At 38.8% G+C, this 24,483-nt stretch overlaps 1 protein-coding gene across 6 annotated transcripts in view; it reads left to right on the top strand.

Moving 5' to 3' along the window:
* The window catches only part of LOC127039235 (zinc finger MYM-type protein 4), a 59,369-nt gene that overhangs the window by 20,146 nt on the left and 14,740 nt on the right, over positions 1 to 24,483 (top strand). For 5 of the 6 annotated variants that reach the window (XM_050932582.1, XM_050932585.1, XM_050932583.1 and 2 more), the window contains 17 exons: positions 1,278 to 1,320; positions 1,439 to 1,963; positions 3,680 to 3,747; positions 4,392 to 4,562; positions 10,053 to 10,131; positions 10,546 to 10,798; positions 12,941 to 13,115; positions 13,215 to 13,427; positions 16,371 to 16,521; positions 17,824 to 17,939; positions 18,058 to 18,333; positions 18,826 to 18,976; positions 19,207 to 19,379; positions 20,018 to 20,168; positions 22,140 to 22,280; positions 22,896 to 22,933; positions 23,857 to 24,001. In XM_050932582.1, coding sequence (XP_050788539.1) covers positions 1,278 to 1,320; positions 1,439 to 1,963; positions 3,680 to 3,747; positions 4,392 to 4,562; positions 10,053 to 10,131; positions 10,546 to 10,798; positions 12,941 to 13,115; positions 13,215 to 13,427; positions 16,371 to 16,521; positions 17,824 to 17,939; positions 18,058 to 18,333; positions 18,826 to 18,976; positions 19,207 to 19,379; positions 20,018 to 20,168; positions 22,140 to 22,280; positions 22,896 to 22,933; positions 23,857 to 24,001 — 2,869 coding nt within the window. The remainder of the gene's footprint in view (positions 1 to 1,277; positions 1,321 to 1,438; positions 1,964 to 3,679; positions 3,748 to 4,391; positions 4,563 to 10,052; positions 10,132 to 10,545; positions 10,799 to 12,940; positions 13,116 to 13,214; positions 13,428 to 16,370; positions 16,522 to 17,823; positions 17,940 to 18,057; positions 18,334 to 18,825; positions 18,977 to 19,206; positions 19,380 to 20,017; positions 20,169 to 22,139; positions 22,281 to 22,895; positions 22,934 to 23,856; positions 24,002 to 24,483) is intronic. The other variant, XM_050932587.1, reaches the window with a different exon arrangement.

The following is a 24,483-nucleotide window of genomic DNA, read 5'->3' as shown; positions in this document are numbered from 1 at the left end:
GAACCTTGCTCCTTTTTTGTGTCTCCAGGAGACTTCCAGTCTGGATACATACTGCACACCCTGGGGAAATGGAAGCAAGTGCCTACTGAGATTCTGCTACCAGGGACACTTCCAGTACTGCATCCTTCTCTCTTGAGTTCTCAGCATCTAGGAACCAGCGCTAGGAAGAGTTCTGGATTTATAGATCCTGATTTTATTCTCACATTGATTTTACACTAATGTAACTCAGTTCACTTCAGTGGAAATACTCCTGATTTATACTAGTGTAATTGAGAAGAGAATTGGGCCCATAGACCAGCCTCAGATTTGCATCTTACCAGACATTAACAAATTCATTGCTGCAGTAAGAAAGCTCAAACCTTCCAGGATCTACACATTACTTGTGCTCCAGAGGAGGAAGGCAAAGATTATTCTAGCCTTGATGGGAAGTTTAACTTCACTTCTTACAGTTGCTTTAAGAAAGCAGATATAACTTAAAATGGAAGCTTTACCATTTCCACTGAAAGGAAAGATATGTCACCACAAGAAATAATAATAATTCTGTTGGACATTCTGGTTTCCTTGGTGCACGTTTTGGCTTTGAAAAGCCTCAAAGGATGCTATCAATGTTAACATCTATCAGGGAATGTGTACTGAAAATACATGTTCTGTACAATACATAAACACAAGCACTTTTCAGTTCTGTGCCTTACTCTCATGCACTGTCAAAACTCTTAGGAAGTAAGGTGTTACTGTACTTTATATGTGCGTTATGGAAAAGGGAAGATTCCCTGGCAAATGGGAAGAGTAGCCATTGTGGTTATGCCATCTATAAGGTCAATGGAAGTTCTGTGTGCTGGTGTTTCTATATTTGTAGCGTGCTGGTCACCTTAGTATTTGGGTATGACAAAGGCTAATTTGGTCTACATTAGGTCTTAGTTTCCCTTGGGTGGAATCCCTGATCTTTATTTATTTGAGTGTGTGGGATTTATTTTTTTTTTTGTGGGGAGGGGGGGATTAAACTAAATTTTTTTTTTTGGTACCCTTTTTCATAAGTGAGGCAGTATTAATTCTAAACCTCCATGCTGTGCTCTTCTGTACACTACTAAAGCAGCTACAATGAATGTCACTTTGCAACTTCTAATGTAGTTACTTTATTCTGCAATGTAATCCTAATTTACAAAACTTTATATTGACAATTTTGGTAGTGGTGGATGGTGAATTTTGTTGTAGGGTAAGTTACATCACAATACATGACACTTGCCATGGATAATCATGTAATGTTTTCCTTCTTACAGTTTGAAGACAAATCTAATGCAGTTTTTGACATTACAGAGAAATGTAAGTGCTTCTTTTATTTATATATGTATTTATGAGTAAGCTAAAGTTTAATACTGTACGCATATTCTCTGTTAAATGGTGGTTTTTCAAGACCTGCTCTCTTTTTCCTTATTCATAGGTGGTGATATTCTGGATGCAGAAATGTCTGAGGACGCGGATCACAATTTAATACCTACCCTTGAAAGCATATCCTATGAAATGCAGAATCGAACAGGATCTGAAAACTCACTGCTGGATGAAGATGATTATTTTCTGAACTCGGGGGATCTTGCAGGGATTCCAGTTGTTGGGAGTGACAATGAGGACGATCAAAATTTTACTTCAAAAGACAGTCTCCCGTCTACGATACACACTGAAGATAACCTGGAGGACGGAAAGAGAGTTACAGAACATGAATTGGACAGTGAAAAAGAATTGCAAATACAAAATGCAATCCAAAAGGACATCACTTCATCATGTGATCAGGGCCCTATATTTAAACCCATTCGGAAGGATTTTAGCATAGCAAGAGATAATGGTAAAGAGACTTTTTCAACAAAAGAGAAAAGCAGAGAAGGACCTTTCCAAGAACGTGAAAAACGTTTGGAAAAAAATCCTAAAGAGTTGGATTCCAGATTGAAAAGCAGTTTCCTTGATAAAGCAGGTAACAGTTTAACCCACAGAAATAACAGCTCAGGAGAGGGGGAAAAAGAGAACTAGATACAGACCACACATAGAGTTAGTTAGGTAACCAATTATCTTGGGAAGGGTAATGTGTCCACCTGAATGCAGGGAAAGCAGTTTGCATTGAACCCTGAAATATGACAAATCCATATTCTAGAAATTATATATTTTAGGCTCTTTTGAAAATTCTAGCCTTTAGGCATTGGATGCTTGACTCCCTTAGCCTTCTCTAAATATCTCAACCTAAACCCTGTTATTGTGGCTTTATTAAGTGAGCTCAATGTCACCTTAAGCTTTCTTACTGTGCTTTTGATCATGTTCTTTGCAGTCTTTTTATACTTCCATTCTTCTCTTCCATGATTTTTGTCTTTAAAAGTTTGTCAGTAATGCGCTGATGCTTCTGTGAAATGCATGCTATTAATATGTGTGCCCTTCAAGGAATGTACCTTTGAGAGTGGCATTGGGGGAAAGTTTATTAAAGCTGCACTAGTGCCTCCAAGTAGTCCGTTAGAGAGCAGCTTTGAGACACACTCTCTACAGAGACGAGGAATTTGCTTCTCGGACTCTCTCTCCCGCCATCATAGATAGGGCCAAAGGGATGCCTGGGGATCCTCTCCTCAGTCAGGGGAGCTTGAAAGTGGCCTGGTGATCCTGCTACCCATGCACCTATTTCAAACTTCCCAGGCTCTGGAAGCCTCAGTACAGTTTGGGGTGCAAAGCTTGACAAAACAAGCTGAATTAATATATGATCCTAATCATGTTCAGAAATCTCTGGGGATGGGGAGAAAGTAGGCTGTAGGGCTGGCCCTGGAATGAGAGGTTTCTGATTGCTGCTTCTTAGTGTCCTGCACAACTTACAGCTCAGGTATTTACTGCTGTGCATACCCAATCCTGCATTTTCAAAGGCTTGTAACACTACAAGAATTTTAAAATCCATGTTTTACAATCTGTTTATGTTTGAATCTCAGCATATGTAAAGGGAACAACACAAGGGCAATTTTTAAAGAGAGAAAAGTGAATGGGATTCTTTTCCCCAGACCACGTCACTCTCAGGCGGAGACCAAGCACAAAATATTTCTGCCCCAGAGGGGCATATTTTGGAAAACTGTGTTGAGCTTAAAGTTGAACTCTTAGAAACTATTTTTGCAACCTTGAGTAAAGTGGCACAGCTATAATAATTGTTCACAAACTTGCTTTGTTACTTATGTAACAAATGCAGTATCTTTGAACATGTTAAGAAGAACATGCACTGAATACATCTCTTCATGTATTAGCTGCTAGTACTTACGGAGTGAGGGAGAGGGGCAGAAAAGCAAGAAATAGATGAGTCTTCTTTGCTTCCTTGTTTTGAAAAAATCAATAGCCAGATATAAATGTAAATGCAGAAACATGGCAGGATCCTCAGAGTTTATTCAGATGCAGATAACCCACAGGGTGGGGTATCTGCTTCAGAATTTTATGACCATTTCACTGATGTTGGGAAATAAATTGTCTAATAGAAGAACAAAAATCTTAATTTTGTTTGAGCATTATATTGGACCTGCTTTGGGAAGGAAGAGGAGGAGAAGTTTGAATATAATACATAGGAGATACTCAGATACTGTGCTGATGGACATTGGTAGAAGACCCTAGGCAGATTTGAAGCAGTTTTGTCTAAGAACTGTATTAACTTTTAATTAATATACATTTTCCCCAGTTACTAATCAAGTAGAAGAAACGTTACGGACACAATTAGCACCACAGATTCCAGAAACTAACTTCAGGGTAAGTTATGGAACTCTCCAGTGGTTTTGGGTTGTTTTTTGTTGGTATAGCAAAATGTGTTTGTTTTGGGTATTTCAAAATAACTGCAGTTTGTCTCTGCACACATTTTTACTACTTTGAAAGATCAAATGCAGATTATTTTAATTTTGCCCACTCTCTTTGGATGGGGGTCCTTGATAGTAAAGTTGCTGTACACATCATTTAGAGACCAACTGCTAGACAAGTAGTTGCTTTTTGGTGAGCTCTTCTGCAGTGTCCCTAGCCTGTTTGCCAGAAGCTGGGAATGGGCGACAGGGGATGGATCACTTGACGATTCCCTATTCTGTTCATTCCCTCTGGGGCACCTGGCATTGGCCACTGTTGGAGGACAGCATACTGGACTAGATGGGCCTTTGGTCTGACCGATTTATTGCTGTTCTTACGCAGGAGAAACTACTTAATAGATGAAATCCTGACCCTACTGAAGTCTGTGGGAGTTTTACCATTGACTTCAGTGAGGCCATTATTTCATCCTAGATTTGTAGAGCCTACTGTTTTTAAGTGTCTGTTGCTTTGTTTACAAGAGCCAAAGGATTTGAAGAGGGAAGGTAATAGTTACAGACAGGAAATGGTCAAATGGATATTATGTAATTCTTGTTCCTCAGGATCCTAGCTACCTGTTTGCTAGCAAGGAATCCATTGGTCAGGAGCTGGGGAATTCCTTTGCATCAAATATTAGAATTAAGGAAGAGCCTTTGGATGATGAATATGATAAAGCTATGGCACCACAGCAGGGACTGTTAGACAAAATTAAAGATGAACCTGATAACTCTGAGGTAAGTCTGCCATTACTTTTTATATTCTAGTTTCTTACATCCAGTCCTATAAATTGGATATGAATTAAATCTTGCAGTTGGTTGTTGGTTGAAGCTTCAACCATACAGGCAGTACAGCTTAGTGCAGGGATCTTTTACCAGCCCCAATCCAAAACCAAACAACCTTTTTTCCTCCCAACACCTCATATCTCAGAATGTTTCATACTGTTTGTTAGGTAAAAACCAAAATGCTGTAATACATAATTTTTTAAAAACAGCACTCATATAAGTTTATGATGTCATTTGTGGCTAAAGTAGACACTTTGGTCCAGCCCATGGCTATGTCATGTTTAAAAAAAATCTAAAGTACAATTAATGGTTTTTATTGACTATTTTTTGTGAATTGTCACACCATAGCAGTATATAAAAATAGACTACATCTGCTGTTTGCATCCTAAAGGTTACCTTCACAAGCATAAGGGCTAGAAACAATTTTTGGAAATAAAGCTTAGGGAATGTCTGCACGGGGATAAAAAACCTGTGGGTGGCCCAGATCAACTGGCTCAGGCTCGCGGGGCCTGGCCCCAAACATCTACATAGCAGTATTTTCAGGCCCAGAGCCTGAGTCCCATGAGCCCAAGTCAACTGTTTCGGGCCAGCTGCAGCTGTGCCATGGGTCTTTTATCCCTGTATAGACGTACCCGTATAGGCCTTGATTCACTAAAGCAATTAATCACATGCTTAACTCCCATTGACTTGACTTCAGTTATAGGAACACTTAAGTGTATGCTTAAATGCTTTCATGAATTCTTGAGCTTTATAGACATTTTTGTGACCATACAGATAAAAGCTTAATGATTCTAAGGTTGAGAACCATTGGTCTAATGCAGTGGTGCATAACCGACGGCCAGTGGGCCATACATGGCCCACCAGAGCATTTCATAAGGCCCGCAGCCTGCTTTAGCACAATATACTAATGGCCGGTTCATTAGTGTTTTGTCGTCATGTTTACAATATTTTAGATTACACAAATGTATAAATAGGTTGTTTCTATATACAGTATCGTCTATCTAAATACATGCAAAACAAACTGAACTTAAAATATAAATCAGTACAGGTGAGTTTAAATCTTATTAATATATGTAGAATATGTTTGGCCTCCCACACAAAGTTTTGCTTAGATTTATGTAGCCCTCCTGTATAATAAGTTGGGCTGGGCTAGTGGATTGAATGTGGTGGCAGGGAGGTGTGAGCAGGATTTTAAAACTTTCTAACCTATCTTTGTCACTTGATTGTTTTGTGGTCTTAAGCAAATCATTTGATTTGACAGTGCCTCAGTCTTCCTTATTCCTAATATGGGTATAATCTCATCCTCGTAGGGTATTATGATGGTTAATTAGTGTTTGCCTAAGGCTTTTAAAAATAAAGTGTGTGTGTGTGTGTGTGTGTGTGTGTGTGTGTGTGTGTGTGTGTGTATATATATATATGTAGGTAAGAGGAGAACAAAGTTAGGGTTTGTAAATACTGACAATATTGACACTGCTGCCTGTGTTTCGGTGTTTTTGTTTAGTGGTGGGGTTTGTTTTGTTCTGTTTTTTGTTCTTTCTGTACCTTTTTGTACTCTTTCTTCTGTGTCTGCCACTTTTAGACTTTGAAAATCTTTATAAATTTGCACTATGGTGCTTTCTGGGTCCAAGTAAACAAAGATGTTATTCATAGATAAATGTAAAGAAAAAGTTTCCTATGTACTGGTTAACGCTGGAAATATCATCATTTGTAACAACTATTTATTCAAATTTCACCTCACTTTATTTATGCAAAGTTCATGAATATTTTGTGAATTTTTTTCTCCCGTGTATGTATTATTCCAAATTATTTGACAAAATATTTCATGAATTTTGTTTATCCTAGGGCTTGCTAGTTGGTACAACGTTGATTTTTTTTTGTTTGTTTTATTTATTTTGTTCACTGTAATTAAACATTCATTCCTGTATGTAATAATTTGCAGATTCTTATTTCAGGCTGCATGGGTTTGACTATGACAGCAGAACTTAATGCAGGATATCCTTTGCTTATTAAAGTCATATTAATGAATGTCAGTGAAGACTTGGAAACTTAGATATATGAAGGATATAGAATACTCAAGGAGTTAATAGAGGAGGTATCTGAGCCTCTAGCTATTATCTTTGGAAAGTCATGGGAGACGGGAGAGATTCCAGAAGACTGGAAAAGGGCAAATATAGTGCCCATCTATAAAAAGGGAAATAAAAACAATCCAGGAAACTACAGACCAGTTAGTTTAACTTCTGTGCCAGGGAAGATAATGGAGCAAGAAATCATCTGCAAACACTTGGAAGGTGGTAAGGTGATAGGGAATAGCCAGCATGGATTTGTAAAGAACAAATCGTGTCAAACCAATCTGATAGCTTTCTTTAATAGGATAACGAGTCTTGTGGATAAGGGAGAAGTGGTGGATGTGGTATACCTAGACTTTAGTAGGGCATTTGATACGGTCTCGCATGATATCCTTATCGATAAACTAGGCAAATACAATTTAGGTGGGGCTACTATAAGGTGGGTGCATAACTGGCTGGATAACCGTACTCAGAGAGTAGTTATTAATGGCTCCCAATCCTACTGGAAGGGTATAACAAGTGGGATTCCGCAGGGGTCTGTTTTGGGACCGGCTCTGTTCAATATCTTCATCAACGACTTAGATGTTGGCATAGAAAGTACACTTATTAAGTTTGCAGACGATACCAAACTGGGAGGGATTGCAACTGCTTTGGAGGACAGGGTCAAAATTCAAAATGATCTGGACAAATTGGAGAAATGGTCTGAGGTAAACCGGATGAAGTTCAATAAAGACAAATGCAAAGTGCTCCACTTAGGAAGGAACAACCAGTTTCACACATACAGAATGGGAAGAGACTGTCTAGGAAGGAGTATGGCAGAAAGAGATCTAGGGGTCATAGTGGACCACAAGCTAAATATGAGTCAACAGTGCGATACTGTTGCAAAAAAAGCAAACGTGATTCTGGGATGCATTAACAGGTGTGTTGTGAACAAGACACGAGAAGTCATTCTTCTGCTGTACTCTGCGCTGGTTAGGCCTCAACTGGAGTATTGTGTCCAGTTCTGGGCACCGCATTTCAAGAAAGATGTGGAGAAATTGGAGAGGGTCCAGAGAAGAGCAACAAGAATGATTAAAGGTCTTGAGAACATGACCTATGAAGGAAGGCTGAAAGAATTGGGTTTATTTAGTTTGGAAAAGAGAAGACTGAGAGGGGACATGATAGCAGTTTTCAGGTATCTAAAAGGGTATCATCAGGAGGAGGGAGAAAACTTGTTCAGCTTAGCCTCTAATGATAGAACAAGAAGCAATGGGCTTAAACTGCAGCAAGGGAGATTTAGGTTGGACATTAGGAAACAGTTCCTAACTGTCAGGGTAGTTAAACACTGGAATAAATTGCCTAGGGAGGTTGTGGAATCCTCATCTCTGGAGATATTTAAGAGTAGGTTAGATAAATGTCTATCAGGGATGGTCTAGACAGTATTTGGTCCTGCCATGAGGGCAGGGGACTGGACTCTATGACCTCTCGAGGTTCCTTCCAGTCCTAGAGTCTATGAGTCTATGAAGTTTAAATTCTTAGACACACAAATCCCTTGAGTAAAAGAACCCTATAGTAATCATCTTTATTTGTTACTGAGGAGAAATATCGAAGCTGGTGAGGATTTTCTTTAATTTGGCTCTGTTAAATTGGGAATGTTTTTTCTCCAACCTGAAATACACAGCACGCTTTGCTGCAAGTGATTTTTAAGACTGGTGCTTTCTAGTTTTCAGTTCCATTGTATTGCTTTGAAATTTTGCTCTCTAAGGACTCAATCATGCATAATGGACATCAGGGTGTGATCCTAGTCCCATTACCAACAATGCCTGCAGCTAACACTATAATTAAAGTTGTTAAAACATCTGTTTACAGCTGATTTGTAAACTTTAAAAGTTACAGTGTTTTTCAGTTGTTTTAAAGTTTTTTATAGTAAAAAAAATGCTCAGTTCTGGTGCACGCAGATAAAACTTCACTTTTAAAAGAGAAGAAACTTCAAATGTTGCAGTCCATCAGTTCCCAAAGGGGACTAGTATCCCTGGGTGTTCTTGTGGGAAATTCTAAGAGATGTAACTCAGTTTTCTTAGCTTGTCTACACTGCTACTTTGTCGCCAAAACTTTTGTCTTTCGCAGGTACTTAAAAAAACCCGCCGCTGCACCTGCCCCCCCCGCCTGCCATGAAAGACAAAAGTTTTGCCGACGCAAGCGGCAGCATGAATGTGGCTTTATCGGCAGGAGCGTTCTTCTGCCAACAAAGCTCATGGTGCTTGCGGGGCTGTAAGTATTTTGTCGGCAAAAGTGCTGACAAAATACCAATAGAGTGTTCACATGCACTGACTTTTAGCGACAAGGCTGTGTCGACACAACCTTGTCGCTAAAAGCTGCGTAGTTTAGACAAGACTTTAGGAAAGAAGTTTGGAATTTTCCTCCAGCCCCAATAGAAATATAAAGCTTGACATTATACACAGTAGGTGGATTTTACTGCCCCCACATGCCTAGAAATAGGATAAACTTTTTCTGCCTTGTAGATTCCATCATAGAACATTCAGAGGGTAGCCATGTTAGTCTGTATCCACAAAAAACAATGAGGAGTCTGGTGGCACCTTAAAAACTAACCAATTTATTAGCTTATGCCCAAATAAATTTGTTAGTCTTTAAGGTGCCACCAGACTCCTCGTTGTTATAGAACATTGAATGTCTTGTGTGTTTTGAAAATTGTTTAAACATTTATATAGTTCCATGAAACTATTTTTTTAAACTTTAGAATCTGCATATAGAATGTGCCTTGGTTCTGGGTGGTGGCTGCTGTTTAGTTTAAATGTCTGGAGAGAGCAAGTAGGGGAGCATGGTTTGAATAGAAGACAGGAACGCCTCATTCTAGTTCTGACACCTACTCCCTTTATGGACATGAGGAAGTCACTTAATCTCTATTTTCTCATATGTAAATTGAGGATTATACTTGCCTCTATTTTACAAGGCAAGGGCAAGAACAATAAGTTGCAAGTGCTCTGTAGATGAAAAGCTCTCTAATAACTGCTAATTATTTGGGGAGAAGCATGGAGATGTTTTAAGGCTTGGCCCTCAAAGTGTCTTGAAAATATAACCGAGGAAGGGAACATATAATTCATGCTATGAAATCGCCACACACCACTACACAGTTTGCATACACCAATGTGAGCTTTGTGAATGCAGTGGGTATATGTATGGTTTTTGTATGCAACAATGTCTGATATGTCTCTGGCCCTTGATTTTTGACATAGAAGTTAATGAAGAGTTCTCATTTTTTGGTTTCTTGGACCTAGTATTCAGTAGCACATTATGAAGGAATTGATGTCATTTCATTTGTTTTAATATCACTTTTAGTTAGGTTTGTTTATTTGGTCTCCTTTTTTCCTTTGTTCAGGAGTATGGCCAGCAGCCAAAAACTCAGGAAGGGGAGCTGAAGATCAGTGCTGTATTTTCAGTCAGTGGCAGTCCTCTTGGTAAGGAACAAAACCGACCAAATTTAATTAAATCTTCCACATGTTTCAACTTCAAAAAATGACCCCATGGATTAGCATGCTTTTCATTTGCTATCTAACTGCAGCAGAAATGAAGTCTGGTTCAGCTTCTAGACACTCTTCAGTTGGAGACCTACAAACGCTTGTATTTCAGAACTCAGGAGAGAATTAACTCTGAAAGGGATGTAAAAGTATGTATTTAGTTATAGCAATGGGTGGAATTTGCTCCTGTGCAGAAGGCCAGCACAAGGTGCATATATACGTATGTATGGACAAAGCTTGTGCATTACTGAAGTCCCGGTTAGTCCCTCAAATGCAGAGGCTGGCCTTCTGCACAGGGTGAATTTCACCCAGTACATATTGGCTGTTAATATACATTTCCTCTTGTTTTTCTAGCTCCACAGTTGACATCAGGTTTCCAGCCGGCTGTGGCATCCTCTGGCATGAGTAAAATGCTGCCTTCAGTTCCAACCACAGCCATTCGGGTTTCCTGTTCTGGCTGTAAAAAAATCCTCCAGAAAGGACAAACGGCGTACCAGAGGAAAGGCTCTACTCAGCTCTTCTGCTCCACACTGTGCCTCACTGGATACACTGTTCCAGCTTCTCGTCCACCAGCTTCTACAAAGAAGATGTGCTCAAGCTGCTCAAAGTAAAGCAGTGTTCTAGCTAGTTCTAGTAATAACTAACATTCAGATGAATAATCAAAGGCTTTGTTTGTGAAGAAAAGTTAGCTTGTTAGGGATTGCTATTTTACATTCTCTCCTCCTCCCCGCCCCCCCTCCCGGACCCACTTTTATATCACCAGTCTTTTCCTTTCAGAAATACATTTCATTCTCTGCCTCTGCTGATTTAACTGTCTGCAAATCGTAGTGTGAACTTGGTTTTCCGTCACTGCAAATGGGCTGTTGTATGCAACTACATATATATTTTTAAAACGCTTACCCTGATATGCACACCTTCTTTTTTTCCAGTTAAAATCAACAGGAAATAAAAGTTTGCCTCTCAAAAGGTACTTGGTCCCCTTCCCCCATTCTTAAAATAATCATATCCAAAATTAGGCTTACTCTTCTTTAAGTTTTAAATATATTTTGAGAATACATTTAACAGATGCTCTTCAACTTAAAACAATTAAATTACTAAAGTCAATGAAGTAAAATCAAGTTTTAGTCATTGAATGTAATTGATAGATTGTATTTCATGAGATTCCCTACAAATTCTAGTTCTCTAAGCTATTTATCAAATTTAGCAATAGGGGTAGTCTCTCCACTTTGCAAGGTTAGGTTTTGTCCATTAAGTTTCACCAAAGAAGCCACCTGAGAGCATGCTGGTGGCACTTCATTATATAATATCTAACCCTTGCTGAGCAGAAGAGATGAAATTATTGAGCATGAAATAAGTTTCTGGTTTAGGGGGATGTCAGGACCTAAATCAGATGCTCACAACTCCTGTCAAGTATGGAAAAAGAAACTTTGCCTTTTATAGGCATAATTTGAAAAGCCCCTGTTTTGAATAAGAAAGTAGCATTGAACCAGGATTTGTTGTCTACTGCTGCAGAAGCAGTTTTAATTCCTATAAACCATATCTTCTTTTGTGTCTTTATCTCTAAACTAAACCAAGAGAAATTGTGGGTGTAGCTGTTACAGCTTTCATCAATATCTAATAAATACCATACTCCTTTGGCAAAGAATAGGCTCTGAGCCTAACTGTGGCTGAATCTGATTATCAGGGAGAGTTATTCATATTACGTATTCACCCACGAAAGCTCCTGCTCCAAAACGTCTGTTAGTCTATAAGGTGCCACAAGACTCTTTGCTGTTTATTCATTCATTCATTAAGTTACGAAAGTCACTTTGCAAAGTGAATTCTACTTTGTTTATATATCACTGTGACTTCCTCAACAACAGATTTGTTACCTTCAGATTTACAGGGTTAGCTCAGCTTAAATATAAAACTGCAATTTGTTATTTTGGTTTGTTTAAAGCATCGCTGTGAAAAATCCATACAACAAAGTTCAGTTGTCTGCTGTTCACATTTGTGTTCAGAAAAGTAGTTCTCATCTGCTATAAGTGCAGTGTTATTTTAAACTTGATTTTACTGTCAGAAGCCTTCCATCAAGAGCATTGGCATAGAAGATTTGCTCTTTAAGAATTTTAAAGCATTTTAGCCAAAAGAGTTGCAGTAATTAAGAGAGCAGGCAGGGCAGGAAATAAGATGAAAAACTAACTCGTCTCTGTCAAATTCAGCAGTTAAGAATCAAATAGAGTAGCACAAGAAGTGAAAAAAGAGAGGATTGGAACAGCACTGTCAAGGCATCTTGGGATTGGCTTCACAGTGATCAGGAGTTATATTCTGTTGTTGTTTTTCCCCTCTGATGAGTATTTTCCTTGTTAAAAGAACTCTTCTTAATTTAATTTATGTATCCTGTTGTCTGAAGTTTTTTGACAAATGTTTCTCTTGCACAGTCTACATCACCTCATTTTCCATACTGCATTTAAAAACTTAGTTACTTAGACAATCTGGTTTGCTTAGATGTCACTAAGACAATGTGTAAAGCAGTCGCAAAAACACAATCCGCCTTGAGAGTGAGATTTTTAAACAAAGAAGTTTTGTCTCAGTGTATTCTGCTGGGTGTATAGTTGAGGAAGGCTACTGTACTGAAATAAAGCCCACGGGAGTGAGACTGTCATGCTCTCTTATTACTGCACTACTACTCTTCCAGACAATGTGTTTGGTCTGCCATGGGTGTATCAAGCTGATGGATTTTTTGTTTTTGTTTTTTTAATTTAAATAGAGAGATCCTAAATCCAAAGGATGTGATCACTGCACAGTTTGACAATACAAACTCCAGCAAGGATTTCTGCAGCCAGTCATGTCTTTCTACATATGAATTGAAAAGGAAACCTGTTGTTACTATTCATACTAACAGCATTTCAACCAAGTGCAGCATGTGCCAGAAGAATGCAGTGGTAATTTATATGTAACTTCTACTTTCTCGTCTGAATTTCCTGCAGATCAGAACAGTTTAATGTCTTGGACACCAACTATTTTACTTTTTATTTTTTTAGATTAGACATGAAGTGAATTATCAGAATGTTGTACACAAACTCTGCAGTGATGCCTGCTTCTCCAAGTTCCGTTCCGCTAATAACTTGACTATGAACTGCTGTGAGAACTGTGGGGGCTACTGTTACAGTGGCTCTGGCCAATGCCACGTTCTTCAAATAGAAGGACAGTCAAAGAAGTTCTGCAGTTCAACATGTGTTACTGGGTACAAACAGGTACTTTTTTGATACTTATAAAACTTCATGTGTCCCATTGATTGAGAAGTTACTTTAATTGGTAAGTGTGGACTTCAGACTATTTAAGGAATAGACCTGGTCTGTTAATAGAAGGCTTCAGTTCTCATTAACTCTGTCCTGAATACCTCTCTGCCCTTTAATTTCTGAAGCTCTGCTCAAACATGTCACTTTGTCTCCATACCTTTTTTTCATGCCACCTTGTATTCCTAGAAGGGCTACCAGCATATGCTAAGCTTCCTCTGACTCCACCTCTGATAAACTGGAAATAGACCTGAACCAAAGTCTCATATCCAGACACCACCAACTTTGGAGAAATTCAAATTGACATCCAGACTATACCTCAAGCCTGTCTCTAAGAAAACCCTATGTTGAACATTCAAGCTCTAATGGCTATGCCCCTTATTTTGTTGTCTTTAGGTTGTAAGTCCTTAAGTGTAGGGACCAGTTACCTGTTAGAAACCTACCTACCACAATATGGTACTCTGTAGATTTGTAGCATTGTATAGAAGATAAATAATAACGCCCTGATATTTTAAATGTAACCTCCATTTTTGCATTGTCCATTCAGGTATCACCATTAAGATGTCAAGATACTTGACTCTGCCTGCAAATCAGGTACTTGGCTGATTAAATGGTGGCATTTGTATCTGCAGTTAACTGATATGCAGATGCAAAAATGTACCTTCAAAAACAATGATCATTGCTAAAAATTGTAGCCTAAACCTGGATGTAAGAGCAAGGAACAGGTCTTAGATGGGAAAAGGGAGAAAAATGTATCTTTATGCAGTAGAAATCTAGGAAAGAATAATTTCAAACTTAAGTTCTATGTTGTATATCACTGGAGAAACCCATTTGTACTGCATAAATGAATTAGGAACATATATCACAAACATTTTCATATGACAGTGAGTTGAGGGGCTTTATTTCCTCTCTTCCCAACCCTGCTTGATTCACTGCCCTTTCTGATCCCTTTAACTTGTTTAAAAAAAAAAAAAAAAAAAATAGCTGGCTAATTGTTGCTTTCCAGCGTGAATAGTGAATATTTTATAGCTCTGCAGCTAAAAGCCATTAGCTGTGTGAAACAATTGTTTCAGTATCACTGGTCTATATTTTGTTTAGACATTCCCAGAGAAAAATCTCCGTTAATCTGGTGTTAAATTTTGAGAATATATATCAATAATTGAAGGTACAAAATCACAAGAATATTTTTATCCCCTCAAAAGGAATGCGACTCCAAAAAACTAGAGTTAAGGCTAAACTTAAGCAATCAAACAATTTAAAGAAATGTATAGTCAAGGCACCCACACAACTGTAACTGTGTCCTGTACTAATGTCAGCCTCTAGCCTTCCGTTCTTTAGTCTTTTCTTTCTTAGGTTCTGTTCCTGCAAATGATCCCTCCCCGCTCTCCTTCTCCCTGGGCTTTAAGAAATTCAGTCTAGGGCTGAGCATATTTTACGTTTTGGTCACTTGCATCCTCCTCCTGTTTTTTTTTTCTTTTTTCCTTCTTTTTTTTTTTTTCCATCTCTCTCCTTTTTAGAAGAAATTTTTTAAGACACTGTAGTTGTACAGCTGCAGATCAGTGGTAGGACTTAATGTCCCTCCGCGCCCTCACATCTCTAACAATCCAGCACCCCCACTCTCCTCTTCTGTTCCTCTAAGTCCAGAAAGCAATTTTGTGGGGAGCCAGTGGGGTGGAGAGATGACTGTGTAAAGGGAGTTGGGCGACGGAGAATGTGGGAGGGGACAGTGATGGGGTCATCCATATCTCCCTATTCATTCATCTTTACCTCTGATGTTATAATGGTGCCTCTTAAAGACATGAGCTTTTGATTTATAATTAAAACAAAAATGTTATGACAAATAGCGTCTAAAAAAAATTAATTTTAGAAAAAAATTCCCTGCACTGTAGCTAGAGTAAGCATGCAGTATGTCATTTGAAGAGCCTGCAGTTCCATTATTCAGATTACCTAAGTCAAAAAAGGGGATGAATTTCAAAATGTTTTTAAGTGTTTATTCTGGAAAAGTAGGAACATTTCATCCAGAAAATGACCTACACAATTAAATTGTCTTCTGAAGAGCTGTTGGGACAAATTAAGAACCCAAATTAATTAAACAGTGAAAAAAAGGGATTTTACTTTTGTTTGTACAAATCTCAGTATAACCTTAACTATGGAGACCTTACTGGCACCACCATAATATTTACAAAGCTTATAAAAAAAAAAAGAAAGGTTAATAAATCTTTTATTGCTTTTATATTTTTATGCCCGAAATATACTTATCGCAACTGATAAACCAGTTCTAACCAACTGCTTGTCTGTGATATTTTAAATCCTTAAATTGTATCTAGTCTCTCTTTCCCTTGTGTCCCTTTACAAAATTCTGATATTACTTGATTACAGAACAAAATTTATTTTTAAGGATAGGAGATGGTAGTTGACTCTAGTCTCAGCCCTGCCACTGACTCTGTGTCCCTAGGCAGTAACTTCACCTGTCTGTGCCTTCATCTTTCCATCTGCAAAAATGGCAGTAGTGTGTACCTACTTCACTGTGTGTTGAAAGTTAACTTTAGCAAAATATTTGAGACACTCCAACAAAAGCTACTAGATGCGTGGAATTGTTTGTGCTGCAGCAGTGGCTGGAGGCCCCAGAACTATTATGCTAAGTACTATTTATACACACAGAAAGAGGGGCTTATAACCTAGATATAAAACAAAGAGTACAAAGAAACATGAGGGAGTATACAGTTACAGTGAAGAAATATATTGTAAGTAATAAACACTGCAATAACTTCATAAGAAATCAAACTTCACATACACTGGCTCTCATATTTTATGTACATTTTATGTGCTAGAGTGGTTAATTTGGATCTTAAAATTTGCATAAAACCTGCAAATGAGTGACTTGTTTTATTCTTTCCGCAGAAATCAGCAAAAATTACACCCTGTGCACTGTGCAAGTCTTTGAGATCTTCAGCTGAGATGATAGAGAGCACAAATAATTTAGGAAAGACCGAACTCTTTTGCTCTGTTAACTGCTTGTCAGCCTACAGAGTTAAAATGGTTACATCCGCAGGTAACTTTATTCCTTTGTTTTTGTTTTACATCCATAGTTCCATCTAGTTTAGATCAAACTTAGTTCATTTTGAAAACAAAGCTTAAAAAATAATTTAAATAATAGGCTGAAATAAGAGCTATGTTTTTTCCTGTTCTATATACAACTATTAACTTTGCAGTGCTTCCAGTTTAAATATTATCTTATTTTGCCAAGAAAAAAGAACAAGAAGCTGAAGCTTTATCAACTTTTCATTTACTACTACTTTTTCTTGTTATGCACTTGGGTGTAAACTTACTTGCACGCTTTGAATACTGATCTCCCTAAAAGTGGATCTGTCTGCTGTGTTGATATCTAATGCACATCCCATTCCCTGTCTGCTAGAATAACAACCTGTGCAGAATTTCCTATGACTTCAGAGAGCAGGAAGATACCTGTAAACCTTAATGTACTTCCTCTTCACAAGCATGAAACAGACAGGTGTGGTGTGAGTGGCAGGGTGCACTAGTCTAGTGCACTGTTTTGTCATGGACATGCCTACAATTGTGATGAAATTGTGCATAAATGATGGTTCTGAGGTGATAACCAGTGCATGGTTGGTTTGTTGGCCTTTGTTTGTAAAACACTCCAGTTCTTTGCAGGCCAAGTTCTTTCTCAGCCAGTTAACCATGGGATTTTATCAAGGAACATACATTCTATCACGTTCTGTGTACACTTTGTTCCAGTACTACAATTATAATTTAAAAAAATTATAGCTTTTCATATAGATAGTCAAAAGCACTGGGCAGACTTTAATCACTCTAGTACTCTGCTGCCTATATCTTGTACATAGATCATCACGTTTCTGCTAAGCCCTTCAAATGTATTATTGTTTAAACAGCAGCTTTTGTATTTTTATTTTAAATGGGTTGGGGGTTTACATGTCACAAATGACAGGTGTGGGCCCCAGGACTTTTGCATTTTAATATTCCAGATTGACACTCATTCCCCCTTTGGCTTTAGCTTCTGTCCCTCAGATGCTTCTCTTGTAAAATGGGCAAATGCTTACTCACCTGCCAGCAATAGTGCGAGCATTAATTAACTATAAAGTACTATGCAGGCACCTATGTACCATCATTGCAGTGCTCATGTCAACCTATCATAAAGTGCTCAAACTACCTTGGCTGCTTTTTCTATAGGACATTGATCATATTCTTTCTTAAATATATCTAACTTTGTCATTCAGAGTCATCGTCGTTTTTTTGTACGCACGGTATAAAGCCATTTGAAATGTTTGTGTGGCTTTATTCACTGGGTTTTCTTTTTTCTTTGTTTTTCCATCAGGTGTCCAAGTTCAGTGTAACAGCTGTAAAACTTCAGCAATCCCTCAGTATCACCTGGCTATGTCAGATGGGAGTATACGCAATTTCTGCAGTTACAGCTGCGTTGTAGCTTTTCAGGTATCATGTCCAGACTTTCTTTCAAAGTTCAGTTAATAGAATGACAGATTAGTGCTATAATCTCCAAGAGATGGGTTTCCTGTTTCAAAATATACCTTCCTTAATTGCTTTCCAACAGAACTTGTTCAACAAACCTGCAGGAATGAACTCCTCTGTGGTGCCCCTGTCGCAGGGTCAAGTCATTGTAAGCATTCCCTCTGGGGCAACGGTCTCAGCATCAGGTGGCACTACCTCAACTGTCTCCCCTAGCTCCATGAGCAGCTCAGCTGCAGCTGGTCTCCAGAGGCTCGCTGCTCAGTCCCAGCAAGTCACTTTCTCCCGCACTGTTGTGAAACTCAAGTGTCAGCACTGTAACCGACTGTTTGCAACCAAACCTGAGCTGCTTGACTACAAGGTAATAAAGATTAGAGCTTTGCATGCAGATCTTTCTGAATCAGAAACAGACACAAAACCATAACGTGGGGCACTCTGGCAATAGTCATTTGGTGTTTTGCTGTGGCCAGCTATCCTAGGATTTGAGTAGTAGTTTCGGTACAGCAATACCACCATCAAAATTGGCATTAATTTACTTCCTTTTTGATTGCCTCAGAAGAAAGGCAAAGGATTAAATGACTATGTAGGCAGCATTCCTTCTTGCGTCTAGAGATGATCCCTTTGGTCAGGAGTGAAGCACATTGGTAGGTGCATCTGTAGGAACCTTTCCACTCCTTCCTTGTGCGTCATCTGTTCTGCGGACTTTATTCTCCAGCATTATCAGATGGTGACTTTCACCAGCACTAGAAATCCCTTACATGTTTTTTTGTTTTGTTTTTTAACTATTTAAAAAGACTGGTTTTGTGGGGGAAACAAGATTTGGCATAATTGAATTCATCTCATGTAATTACAGGGTAAAATGTTTCAGTTTTGTGGGAAGACCTGCTGTGATGAATACAAGAAGAGAAGTAGTGTAATGGCAATGTGTGCATACTGCAAAATTGAGAAGATTATCAAGGAGACTGTGCGATTCTCAGGAATAGACAAGCCATTCTGTAGTGAAGGTAAGAAAAGGCAGGCCTGTGTGTCAGGTAAATCCTATCAGAAAGCATCCTGACATAAAATTAGAGCAATAAAACTGAGAAATCTCATCTGTTAACCTAACTAGGTCTTTGTCCATACTTTACACTTTTATGATCAATTTTAATAAAGTATCATAAAGTCACAATTAACGTCAAGAGCTAAAACACCTTAATATAAATTGTTTATTTTTGTTCTTCCTTTGATGTCTTAGGTTGTAAGCTGCTCTATAAACACGACTTGGCTAAACGCTGGGGAAACCACTGTAAGATGTGCAGTTACTGTTTACAGGCTTCCCCCAAACTGGTCCAGAATCACTTTGGAGGAAAGATGGAGGAGTTCTGCTCAGAAGAATGCATGTCTAAATTTACGGTTTTGTTTTATCAGGTAAGTAGCTTTCATGCATCACTTTCTGAAATTTAAATGCTGTCACAAAAGAACTTCAGAAGCCCAAAGGCTGCGTGAAACTGTCTACAGTGGACCTCTGCTTCCTTTAAAGATCTTGCATATCTGTGGGAGCTGAATGAAAAAGAAGTCTTCACTCTTTGGTGTTTTGCATTTGCTGTCAGAATTAGTCAGGTTACTTGGGTCTTCAGCCCTGCTTGTTCCCTGTCTCACTCTGGGGCACACACAGCTCACCACGCTGTGCCTCTATAATTGTAAAATCCTGTTTATTGGCTTTGGTGCTGCTCCTAGGTTTTGGGGAGATAGCCAAAGGCAGAAAGGGGAGTTGGATGCCCAGGTTCCCTTTGTGCCTTTGAATGTCCTTCCGACCCCCTACAAGTTGTTGTGAACACCAGTTCTACATGTAAAGGAACCTTACAGGAGAACACAATCTAATGCTCTCATTCTTTAGGCTGTTTTGTGGCAGTGCCAATAAATGTTGCAGCTATTATAAAAGTACCAGCATATAAGCGGAAAGCTTTTTTTGGAGGTAGGTGGGAAGGGGGTCACTTATATGCATTCATTGTTATTCTGGTATTTGAGTGTTTTTTAATTTTTTCCCTGTGCTGGTTTTTTTTTAGATGGCAAAGTGTGATGGTTGTAAAAGACAAGGTAAACTCAGTGAGTCTATGAAATGGCAAGGGGAGATCAAACATTTTTGCAACCTGCTTTGTATTTTGATGTTCTGTAATCAGCAAACTGTGTCTGAACCCCCACCTCAGAACAACACAGGTAAAATAGGATGTGAATTAGAACATAAGAACAGAACAATTGCTTTGGATAATGCAGTATGACCATTTCGGGGAAAACTCAGTTCAGTGGAGCTTTTCAATAAATCATGTGATGTACACACACATCCCCTACTGAGAGAATAGCCATTGGATGGACTCAGGTATATCCCACATCTTGGCAGGGGGTTAGACTAGATGACCCTAGCAGTCCCTTCTAAACCTACAATTCTATGATACAGGGCCGTGTTTCTTAACCTTTTTGTGCTGGCAACCCCCTTTGGTCTTTTTTAAAAAAAAGAAAAAAAACACAAAAAATTGTGACCCCCCCCCCCTACTAAGCCAAAGCCCGAGCCCTGTTGCCCGGGGCTGAAGCATATAACTTACACCGCAGGGGAGCCTGTGAAGCTAAGGTGCCGGGCAGTTGCCCTACTTCCCACCCCCTAATGCCAGCCTTGCACTTGTGATCCCTCCCCACCCAGGTTGAGAAACACTGATCTAGGGCTCTTCTGCCTCTTGTTACTTTAATCTCTGTAGCGGAGAAACAAGATTTCTCTATGTGTTAAGTAGATACAAACGCTCAATGTAGAGAAAACGAGACAAATTAAAAATTACTTTTGAGTGTCACTGTTTGCAAAAGCACGTTTGATTAGTGTAATATCTGTTGCAGAGATTTCAGGCACCTGATTTTCTTCAAGCAGCCTACATGGCAGCATCATATTTGGCAGAATCTAAGTATTCATTTAAAAAATACACATTTGTAAACTTTATGATTGTGAAGACAAACTTTCAAATGTGAACTCAATTTAACCAGTGCTGGGTTGTCTTCCCAAATGTGAAGACATTTTGAAACAATGACTGAGCTCCAGTTTGGTTAGATGTTGACTCTTAAAATATTAATGTTAAGCTTGATGTAAGCTGTAGCTATTCCTCACTGATTATTTGAGCAGATGGAATGGGAAGGAGGATGACAGTTCATCCCCAAGGAATAGAAACTGTGAGTTGCTGTAGGGAATGAAGTGCTAGAGGGGAGGAAGACAGGAAGAGAAACAAAGGGAAGAAATAGTAGTGGTGCTAAAGAGGGGCATAGTCTGCCAGTGAATGATAGCGACTGCAGCACTGTAAGTTACTCACCAGATAATAAATACTAGTGGATTGTATGCTTCCAGGCCATATTCTACCCTTGATCCTTGTGCAAATCTCCTACTGATAGCAGTGGGACTTTTGCTGTGGATTGAGGGTAATATGTAACTCAGTAATTTATTTATACTAAATGTTACTAAAACATTTGACACTCCTGGTCTAGTGTAAAGTTCGCCAGTTAGTGTGCGTTAAGTAGAAAGAATAGTGATAGGTACCAGGGCCCTGATTTTCAGAAGTTCAGGTTACCTGCAACTTCATCTGAAACAGATGTGCTACAGGTGGGCAACACTTCTGACAATCTGGCCTTATGTGCCTGGGGTAGTACCAGAGACTGCTGGGAACAGTATCTTTGGTGAAATATGGTAAACATGGAGATTATGAATGTCAAAGACTTAAACCAGCCTTTGACAGTGAAGAGTCTCATAGGGCAGTGTTACAATTCACCTGAGTTATTTAGCTCATAAGGATTTTGGGGCATGGACTGTCTCTTATACTACTGTTTGTTCAGTGCCTAGCACAGTGAGGTCCTGTTCTCAGTTGGCCCCACGGCACTTATGTAATAAAACATAATACAAATAGGCCCTTTCATGCTGTGATCAACGTTTGAGATGTCCCACTAACTGCGTAGCATGGTTTGCATATGGAAATTAAATAAACAGATTTTTTAAATCTAAATTAAAAACCTGCAGTTGATGCTTACACAAGTTTTTAACTATAAGAGTGTATTTATTGGAGTGGAGGGTGGATCTTGCATAATATGTTAGCTATGAATACGCCCTGTTATCAGTAATATTAATGCTTACTCTAGATTTCTTCTGCTCATTCTAAACAGCAAACCTTTCCATGACTCCAACTTCTTCATCAGGCCCTCCTTCTCTAAGGAAGGATTCAACTCCAGTTATAGCAAACGTGGTATCCCTAGCAAGTGCCCCTGCTGCCCAGCCCACGGTTAACTCCAACAACGTCTTACAAGGTAGAATTCCTCAATACACAATTTCAAAGTCTTTACATCTTTTTTTCTTGAGCTTGTATTTTGGTTGCTCATAGGTCTGATAGGCAACATTAGGTCCTGCTCCCACTGAAGATAACAGCCCAGTTCTTCATTGCCCTGCACTTTGTGTCTTCATTTACACCACTGCAGAGTGAATGTAAAATGCTACCAAATTAGAATGACAAGGGTGTTATATTCACTCTGCACAGGTGTAAATAACTACATTAGTTTAAAAGAGAACTGGATAAATTCATGGTGGCTAAGTCCATTAATGGCTATTAGCCAGGATGGGTAAGGAATGGTGTCCCTAGACTCTATTTGTCAGAGGGTGGAGATGGATGGCAGGAGACAGATCACTTGATCATTGCCTGTTAGGTTCACTCCCTCTGGGGCACCTGGTATTGGCCACTGTCGGTAGACAGGATACTGGGCTAGATGGACCTTTGGTCTGATCCAGTACTGCCGTTCTTATATTCTTATGTTAATTAAATTCAACAGAGAATTGGTCCCAATGAAGATTAATACTTGACCTCTGTAGGATGCAGGCCTTGCTGTTAGTCAATATAGAAATTAAGTTTATGTTGTTCTAATTAACAGGTGCAGTTCCTACTGTGACAGCAAAGATCATTGGAGATGTAAGTTTTTGCAAAAGAACCTTTAAATTTCCTCCTGCTCCCCTTTTGTCTCCCCCTGCTTTGCTCAGACACACTGATTTGTTAGAGATATTATCCAAATATCAAATATCTCTTGTTCTATATGTAGTGTTACAGCGGTTATTTGAACTGATTTTTTTTCTGACCGTGACTGAGATTCAAAATACATCCAGCTTGCTAATATCTTCATAGAGAGCTAGAATTTTTACTGCACACAGAAGTCTTTCTTCTGGTGTACACTGGTAAACTGCTGATTTGATGTTCTAAACTACAATATGCCAATTAATGCAAATATATGTTCCCCCTCCAGTGGAGTCTCTACTGTAATCAGATCATGCTATTGGAATAGATGACGAGAGAGAGAGAGAGAGATTCAGCACAGTGTGCAGGAAACTAGAAGCAAAAGTAATCAGTCTGCTTACAGTTAAAAAAGTGATCCTAAAATTGACAGGCTTGATGTGTTCTACTTTTATATTTTTTTCCCTTTTTTAATGACTTCACAGCAGTTTGCCTAGTTGATGAGATATTTCTAATTGCATTCCCCACTTGGCATCTGAAAACTAAGCTATGTTCTTTCTGAGTCTTAGATATTTGTTAAACTGTTAAGGTTTCAAAATCAGAATGTAGTCACCATTATTTGTTATCTAAAACCAGACACTCTTCCAGGTTTCTTCTCAGCAGTGTGGACAGTAATAAACAAAAACACCCCTTGCTTTGCTGGAAATAAGAAAAGTAAGAGAGAGATGTGAAGACACAGGAGGAGCAAACATGTTGCATACCAAATTCTCCATTTTTTAAATTACATCTGTATTATATTGCAGGAGGCTTGTATCTCATATTGTAACAAAATACCATAGCCAAATGTACTGAACTTACCATATTTTCTTTTCTGTATTTAAAACCAGGCTAGTACTCAGACAGATGCCCTGAAACTACCACCATCACAACCTCCAAGGCTTTTAAAAAACAAAGCATTATTGTGCAAGCCGATCACCCAGACCAAGGCCACATCTTGCAAACCTCATACCCAGAATAAGGAATGCCAGACAGGTATGTGTCAGATTGCCCTCCTTTTAAAAAAAAAAAGAAAAAAGAAAGGCTTGTATTGCAGGTGAATGAGTAAGATAGTGTGTGACAAGGATTTTTAATATTAAAATAAAAGGGTTTTGCTTGATTGCATAGTGCTTTTAAGCATCATTCTGTGTTATAACTATATAAGACAATCTCTGTCTGTATTTCTTGAAGTCCATGAAAACTGCATGTGGAATGCATCTTGGAATCAGCTCAAACTTTGACAAGGGTGCTATCATCGTTATGGATATGGAAAGTGAAGCAGGGAGGTCAAGTGACATGCTCAAAGCTACAGAGGGAGCTTGTGTTGTTCTAGGATTAGAATTAAGGAGTTTTTGGCTCCCTAATTTGAGTGCAAGACACAAGATCACACAGTCTAGTATTCATTGCAGTCATGCTGCTTCTGATATACAGAACAGTGTGTGAAATACCTCTTTCTCCCTCATTGTTCATGTATATGG

Source organism: Gopherus flavomarginatus, chromosome 22 (assembly GCF_025201925.1).
Source record: "Gopherus flavomarginatus isolate rGopFla2 chromosome 22, rGopFla2.mat.asm, whole genome shotgun sequence".
NCBI lineage: Eukaryota > Metazoa > Chordata > Testudines > Testudinidae > Gopherus > Gopherus flavomarginatus.
This window is presented reverse-complemented; position numbering and strand designations above follow the sequence as displayed.